At 32.6% G+C, this 8,887-nt stretch overlaps 1 protein-coding gene across 1 annotated transcript in view; it reads left to right on the top strand.

Annotated features, from left to right (window-relative positions):
* The first annotated feature begins 2,498 nt into the window (after positions 1-2,498).
* Positions 2,499-8,887, top strand: part of LOC129217306 (putative aminopeptidase W07G4.4) — a 51,481-nt gene continuing 45,092 nt past the window's right edge. The window contains exons 1-2 of the mRNA XM_054851583.1: positions 2,499-2,671; positions 5,457-5,592. Coding sequence (XP_054707558.1) covers positions 2,637-2,671; positions 5,457-5,592 — 171 coding nt within the window. The 5' untranslated portion in view covers positions 2,499-2,636. The remainder of the gene's footprint in view (positions 2,672-5,456; positions 5,593-8,887) is intronic.

Genomic DNA, 8,887 nt, shown 5'->3' with positions numbered 1-8,887 from the left:
ATGAGTGATGTCACACTTCTTGTTACCACCTTGGTTACCGTTTCTTGTTACCCTTGGCACAATTTCACGAATCCTCTTCCCCCCCCGGACTTCATATTTTTGAGCAATCGCTTAAAAAACCCTCACTTGACCAAAGTCTCTAATTTTTCATATTACCATGACGACGAGAATAAGTTAGTTTGTTGTTTTAATATTTTTAAAAGGAAAAATTTTCGTCGCCTTGGTTACAAATCATTTGCTTTCATTCAAGGCTTAACTTAAGCACATTCATTTTTTTTAAAGGGGGGACGGGTGACTCCATTTAAGTACAAAATTTCCAGATTACTTATCCCTATCCTTTGAGAAATAAAAATACCAGATAGGTATACACTGTAAACTTAAACTTTATAATGAGTATACGAGTGCAAATTTTCTATAAAATCATATCTTTATCACCGTCTCCTAATGACTTTTTTTTAAAAATAAATATGCCTCGTATTTCCTAAATAATAGAAAATCACTAGTCATAATACGACGGGTGTGACTTACTTTACTATTTCCCTTCCATTCCATTTGTAGAAACAAGAAATACAACGAGGGTCCTACCGAAATTGCGGAAAATATAATTTGATTTCAAGAGGTCAAAATTTAAATGAATTCTTTTTCAATTTTTACTATATTTCAATTATGATTTTCAGTCAGATACATCGATATGGGTTTCAGTTTAATGTGCTTTTTTTATTGACAGCAAAAAAAAAAAAAAAAAAGAAAGAAAAAAAAAGAAAAAAAAAGAAGAAAGAAAAAAAAAGAAAGAAAGAAAAGAGCACATGCTCCTATGAATATTTTCGGACAGGGCTTTGAGAGCCCATCCTCTAACGACATCTACATTTCTTATTTTAATAAAATAAGAAGTAGTTTTGTTTCTTTGTTATTGCCAGTTATGTCCACTGTCCGACTAGGCATGATCATGGCGCAGTGAGCGCGATTGAAATTTTTAAAGTGGTCTTTTTAAATCAATAATGGGGTTGTTTCCTTCAGTCAAAAGTAATACTTTTGACTGAAGGAAACACTCACACTGTCACTGAAGTTGATAGAATGATCAAAAAAAAAGAAAAAAACATGAACCCAGAAAATACTTTCATTTTCCAACATTTAATTTTTAATTAATTTTTTTTAATGTCCGATTTTCAAACAGTGCGGGGTCTTTATGACGTCACAAGTGATGTACTTCGGCGCGATGAATGCTTACGTCTACTCTCTACCGCGTTTCCAGGTTATGATAATTCAGAAACGAATCAAATTTTGCGCTCTACGCTTGCTATCAACCATATCGTTGCCAGTAAATGTGAGTAAAGAAGAGAATTAAATATTGCGCTCTGCGCTAATGGCATCAGTGAATGGCATTTCATCACTTTGTGATGTCATGTGCAGAAGCGATTAAAATAATTGTTAAAAAATACTAAAATCTCTCAAATTATTTTTTAAATGGTCAAGTTTTATGTTTTTAAACATGCTCTTCAGAAAAAAAAATACTTTTAAAATTTCGGAAACAACCGTCTGCGGTTTTCCAAAATTTAAGATGTACAACTAATGACGCCAGCGAGCGACATGTTTAAAACTTGCTTGGCAGGGCAAAAAATCAAAGCAAAAAGCAAGAATGATTGACTCCATGGCTTTACTTATACATTTAATTGACAGTTTATACATTTAATTACGAGATTTTTGAAAGGAATTAAGTTAAAAAAAAAATTAAATGGCTATGTTAACATGCTCTTAGAGCAGTATATGACGTTTAATCTTCCAATTCTGCTTGCCCCGAAATGCTCAAATAGTACATAGGATTCGCTTCCCAAAATGGTCAATTGAAAGCACTGGAAAACCATATGAAACCACTAAAATAAAATACATCTAAGTATCAGACAATACAGTTTGTAACCATGGCGACAAAAATTTGTCCAAATAAAAGTTTAAAAAAAAAAAAAAAAAAAAAAAAACGAGTTAGCTTATTTTTGTCGTCATATGGTAATCTGAAAAATCAGAGCAACATCAACTTTGGTAAAGTGAAAATATTAAGCAATTCGTGATTGCTCAGAAAAAAACCAGACTTCTAGAAAGATGAAGAATATCAGACGTGCTACAGTACTCAAGGATAATTTTAAAAATGATTTAATTGTTCCGTTATTTGAAGAAAAAATAGTAATAATAATAACAGTGATGACAACAATAAAAACAGAAACAATAATAAATGAAGAAAATGATTTTCAAAGGAAAAACTATTTTCCAAAATTCTTGGTTTATCTGAAAAACAAGGGCGGGGCCAGGGGGGGGGGAAGCATCAGATAAATAAAATATCTATCAGAGCATTTTTTCGGGAAGGGGAAGAGGAGAGAAGGTGGACGGCGCGGCGACGAGCGACCATTGAGAAAACTGAATATTTTTAGGCGATGGCGATGTTTACGCTTTGGCGAGAATATATTTGGCGACACATTTGTAATAAATAGCACAAGAAGCGTTGCTCTTTGCTTCGCTCTGTTTTCAAGAAAATACAAAAATAGTATTCAGCCACGTGAGTGAGAGTTCCTGTTATTGTTTTGGCAGTGTTGATTGCTGGTTTTATTTCAAAAATTTAACTCTCACTGCGAGAAAATTGCAACGAAATGCCTTCAGAAGTTATGCTTCCATATCATTTCTGGTAAATAATGTCTTTATATTTCATTAAATTTTTTGTTTAAATGAAACTTCAAATGAATCTTATAATATCATCAAGCGAAAAAAAAACTTGAAAATCGTAAAAAATCATACCTTTTGTTCTTTCTTGGTTGCAAAAACACTGACGAAAAAATTACAAGAACGATTCTTTTCTTTTTGATTGTATACACAACGTAATAAGGATGAGTCCCCCCCCCCCCTCATCAAGAATTAAGATACATTTTATAGCTGTATAAAGTGCCCAAATTGGATTTTACTTTTCTTAAACTAAGGTTTTATAGAAATTTTAGTGTATTTTTTATGAAAATATTGTTGGGAAAAAGTTTCTGCTTATAATATTTTAACAACAGCTATTCATTACTGATAGCTGAAGAAACAAAAAGTTTACTTTCTAAGCAACATTAAGCAACTAATCTTCTTTAAAAGATATTGCTTATGTGTAGATTTTGCCGACCCGGCTCTTGGGGTAGGCGACCTAGGGCGGCAGATTTTAGGGGCGGCAAATTTCGAAATTGAAACATGTTTTTTAAAAGTATGAATATCTGTTTCAGCTTCATAAAATTCACTTCTTCAATGCTAAAAAACATAATAATAATTAAGAGTGTGTACCAGTGTTTGGACATGCAAAACATATAGCTCATAATTTAACAAGAAATTCAATTTAATTTTAGAGGCGGAAAATTGCATGACTTAAAGTCTTTTAAAAATAGTAATATCTGTTTCAGTGCCATAAGTTGCACCACTTTAATGTTAAAAAAGATAATTTAAAATTTGTACTAGTGCTTGGATTTGCAAAATCTAGTTGGACCTGTGCAAATTAAGCATGATGACACCCTAATTTTCAAACAATATTACTATTATAATAAGGGATGCTTCAGATGTTTAGTTCGATCGAATACTTTGATGTTTGACAACTGAATAGTATGCAAATATAAATATTCAACAATTGACAAGCAAACACATGTTCTTTTATACTATGAGTTAAAATTATAGAATAGTATAATGATAATGTGATCAGATTTTTCAAATCGATAATTGGGTCATATCCCTGATCGGAAGGGGGGCAATGTCTTTTAATTCCCCCGTTATTCAATCTGACTGAAGAATCTCAGACCTTGCATAAAAATGATTTTGACCTCACCCCCCTCCTCTCGCAAGATACCTATTTCATGAAATTATTGTTGTTGGTTTTAAACTTTGAAGGTAAGAACACAGCTATTGATGAATGAGTGATAATTCAGATGTGCAGAAAGAACCAGTTGAAAAATAACTCAATGTTGTAAATTACAGAATCTTGCACTGCACAACACATGGGGAAGGGGATCATGGACCACAGTATGGCCCACTGGATCTGCGCCTGTTATGAGTGCATCACTCAAATAAAACTTCCCAATAGTTTTATTAACATTGCACATTGTGAAGTCAACTATTTGGAGCAGTGTTGCCCACCTGAGGGGGGGGACAGGTGCGGATTTACAGTCTATTCAAGGGGGTGGCGGTTGAAAACCGTAAAAGCCGTTCCTCCCCCAAACCCGTTACGCAAGGGGGGCAGGAAGTCAATTGTCCCCCCCCCTTTATTCTATCTTTTAAATACTAATCGCCCCTCACCAACTTATCGCCCCTTTGAAGTGTCGAATCTCCTCTTTGGGGGCTATCACCCCCAAGAAATACAAAAACTATTGAAGTTCAAAAAAAAAGGGGGGGGGTATTGTTTTTGCCAAATATTAAAGGGGTTTTAAAAAGTGCAGTTACACAAAAGCTTCCAGAATTAGACATAATGAATGAAGGATGTGAAAGTTGCTACCATCCTATAATGGAACTTGTTTTAAAATTCATTTCTGACTTTTTAAATTTACTTTTGAACAATTACACAAAGATGAACAATTATCCAAGTGTAAACGGAAGAACGAAACGCAAGTGCACGATTGTAAAATCTAGTGCTGCAGAGTAATATTTTGGGGTATTAACTTATCAAGTAAGAAAACAAATCTAGTTATAGTAATGAGTAAAATCATTTTTACGCCTAATAAAGTCTCATCGAATTCATTGGTGGGGGGGGGGGGGGAGAGTAAAGACCAACCATACCTTCCCATGGGGCTTCTCAGGAACATTATTATTATTTTTTTTAGTAGACAAACATGACTCTGGCAAATATTAACATAATTAAAAAATCTCAATTTGAAACGTTAAAGTGGACTAAAAAATACAGATTTTTTATTTAAAATGACATGTTACAGTTTTAATTTAATTTTAGGAACATAAAGTTTATAAGAACAGCAATTACTTATCTTTTATCTGAAGAAATTATTCATAGAACAGTGAAACTTAATTAAAATAAGGCTCAACCAAAAGTACAGTTCCATCGCTTATCAAATCGCCCGTTTTTGCGAGGACCAAGGCCCACAAGATTTTTTCCTTTCTCTCTAAGATTCGCAGCGGTCCCTGATAGGGACTCCTGGATGGGAGCAAAGTTACCTTCTAATGTCATAGGGATTGATCAGATTTCAAAAAGTTTAATTTACTTAAAAGTAAATTATTTGCCGAGACATATATATTAACTTTCTGATATTTCACCTATATATGGATTTTATTACAATATAACCCCGATTTGACGATTGTCAAGGGGCTGGAAAAATTTATCGTTAAATCGAGGAGCATAGACATCCAATGCAGTCAAATCCAGACTAGTGAAATGTATCATTAAATTTAAAAAATTGTTAAATCGAAGCTATACTGTACATTCATTATGTTTATTCTTCCTCTTTTAGGTCTGAAAATCCAGTTCTTATTGAAAACATTACAGAAAAGTTTGATTCTTTAGTAATTGTGGCATCAGATGTTACCAAGATATTGTCTACTGGTTTTTTACCAGAATTTCTAAATGAATTGATTATTCATAAAGAGGTAATATTTGTCAAATCTTGTACATAATTTTTGAAATTACTTCAACATTTTAATGCACAAAAATTACAAATTAATGCAGTCACTTGTTTTGGGGTGACAAGGAACCTGTGGCGGAAATTCAAGGGGTTGGAGCACTTTTATGGTTAATTAATTTATTTTTATTTTCCAATTTAGGAACCAAACTAGGAATTATTAAAAAAGCAGAAATGTCCAGATTTTCAGAAAAAAAAAAATTTGTTTTACTTCGTATATCTATTTACGAAATAATCATGGTTGTTCTATTTTGTCTACCCCGGGAAAAAACCGCCCCGGAAAAAATATCATTTTGTGAAGTTCGTCTATTTTGTCCACTTATTCAGTAAATAGAACACTTTGTCATGGATAATTCAAAGCCATCTCCAAACATTTAATGTGATAGTTCCATTGAATTTAATTTCTACTATAATAATGTATAATAATGCAATCATTTACAATAGCTTATTCTCTTGGTTAAATTTTGTAATTTTATAGTAAAATATAATCTAAAACTAGTTGCATTCTGAAGTGTACAATCATTCTATTTTAACTAATTGATTAACTGACATAGATAATATATATATTGGAATTATATCCTGATTTTATTACATCATAACAATAAATTTATGTATCAAACATATATAAAATAAGTTTATTTTCATTTCGTCCAATTTTGTCAAATTTCTTCCGCCGTCCCAGACTTTTTACAAAAAAGTGGACAAAATAACAACCCTGTAAATAATGTAAAAGTCTAATTCATGTCTAAGTGTTTCTTCAGAGAAAATTATTGTGCACGAAATTAATCAAAATCTTAAGAAAAACATACGTGAAATTGTTAGAGTTGCATCAATTTCCACTTATCTGCTTCAATATTCTCAGAACCAACCCTGAAAAAATGCTGAACTTTTTTTCTTTTTTGCTGCCGCTAAAAGTGTGATGACTTTCTGTTGCCCCCCTCCCCCCCCCCCCCCCCACTTATAAGCCCCAATTTCCACCACTACAAGTCATCCGAAAGTTCACACTTCTTTGCATTGAAAAAAGGGGTTCCTTGTGACCCTGAAGCATGTGTCTGCAGTCATTTGCAAATTTTGTGCATTAAAAGTTCGTAGTTAATTCATCTAATTTTCAAGCAGAAAAGTAATTTCCTCCTATCAGATGCAGTCCTACATGAAAATATCTAACACTAAAGTTTTGAATTGGACTGGGAATAATAATTTACCTTATATACTCGCGTATTAGTGGACCCCCCTACTTTTAGGAGAAAAATCGGGAAAAATAGAAAACCGTGTATAAGACGAGTCCCTACTTTTCCAAAAAAAATAGCGGGAGCGTTTTGGTATTAATTTTGAATTTAAACATTATAAAGAGCAGGAAAATGAAATGTAATGAAAATGTTTGTGTTAAAAAAGTTCGATTTTTATTCTTTTGCACCAAAAGAGTTCACTATTGCGACCACTGTTTTTGCAAAGAATTTGATTTTGCTGTTACGATTTTTTTTAAATTGTTGCTTTCATTTTGATTTTATGTCTATAAAATTTTATGCTGTAGCCATATTTGTGAATACAGCAATCCCCACACTTTTCGTGTAGTCGGCCATTTACTGTAATCATTTGTTCTTTATTTCACAGTCAGACCATGTAAAATCATAGCAGAATGTTTAAATATTTACTTCTTTAGCATTTGCTTAAAAGAGATGGACTAAAATCGAGAAAATGTTCACATTCAGGAAAATTTTTTGGAAATTCTGCCCTGGTTATATGTCGACCTCCTAACTTTAAACCTCATTTTTTGTAATAAAATTCTCCACTTATGCGTTAGTATGTACAGTAAATCTGTCCGCATGAAATGGGTACGAAATTGCTGCCAAGAAACCTGGAAAGCATTTGTCATGAAGTTAGTCCGGAGAGCAGCCAGAAGTATCCACTATGCGGGACCATTGCAAAGCCAGAATGCCCCCCCCCCCTTCCAAGAGCAAGGGTAAACTCCCCTAAATATGGCAAAGACCCCAACTTCAAAACAAGAGCACCCCAAAAAGGAAAAACTACCCCTCAAAACACCCACTATAAATTTTAATGGGCAGTCTGTGCCATGACCCCTTTCCTCCCTAGGTGGTCACCCCTGCCAAAGCTCCCTTCCCGCAGCTTATGAAACTTCAATGAATGTTAAAGCATTTTCATGAGTGCATACAATTCTAAGTTCATATTGAATAAAGAATTTGGGTGTTTTTATTCTACATTCTCTTAAATATTGCATGTTTCACCTTTTTTTCTATTTTTCAAAGTAATAAAAAGTAAATAATAGAGACGTACCAAGTAGCACTTTGGCCGAGTACCGAGTCAGGGGTCTGTCCAGGATTTTTTACAGGGTCCGTTTTTTTGTGAAAAATCAAATAATTTTGTGAAAAATGAATTAATTTTGTGAAAAATCAAATTATTTCGCAAAAAAAAAGAGAATTTTTTTTTTTGTTAAAACGAAATTTTAGAATTTAGAAATGGCACAAACTGCATCAATTAAACTTAAAGTTAAGTGTTTTCCTCTATGTCGAGAATATCATTCTGGAGTGTTTTTTATATTGTTCTGGACATTTAGTGAGGGGGGGGGGCATCGCTCTATCAAGTATCAACATTTATCTACCATTCTACATTATGTTAAATTATACTAGAAACATTTCTGTACAGTATTTAAAATATTTGTAACAAAAAAATAAATAAATAAAATAAAATTCAGACAAGGGTTCAGCATTTTTAACTTTTTGACCCAAGAGACAAGACTCTTAAAAAGCACAGAATTTCGTTTAAAACTTATAAATTCCGTGATTTTAACAAAAATAAAAGCATATTTTAATTGTTTACCTCTTAACAAAGCGTAATAAACATCAAAAATTCGAAAAATCGGATTCCCATAGCGGATGCAAAGAGATCGCAATTCTCCAAGTGAAGGCATCAAAAGTATAAAAAACGGCTTGTAAGAGAAATATTTTTGATAAAATTATTTTAAAATTGCATTTTAGAGTCCTATTATAAACATTTCCTTAATATCTGTGGACACAGTTGAAGCAAAAAAAAATTAAACCATCTATATCTATCCTCATAAAAGAAAATTGAATTTTACTTTAAAAACTTGAAATGAGAGTTCTAAAAAAAATAAAAAGACTTATTTGCATCCTAATAAAGCGAAGTTAGCTTGAAAAAAGAACAAAATATGATTCTCATATCGGATGTTAAAAGATTGCATTTTTTAAAGTGTAGACATCTAAAGAACAAAAAAAAAAACGGTTATT

Source organism: Uloborus diversus, chromosome 2 (assembly GCF_026930045.1).
Source record: "Uloborus diversus isolate 005 chromosome 2, Udiv.v.3.1, whole genome shotgun sequence".
Taxonomy (NCBI): domain Eukaryota; kingdom Metazoa; phylum Arthropoda; class Arachnida; order Araneae; family Uloboridae; genus Uloborus; species Uloborus diversus.
Note: the sequence above shows the minus strand (reverse complement) of the source record. Positions and strands in the feature narration are given on the sequence as shown.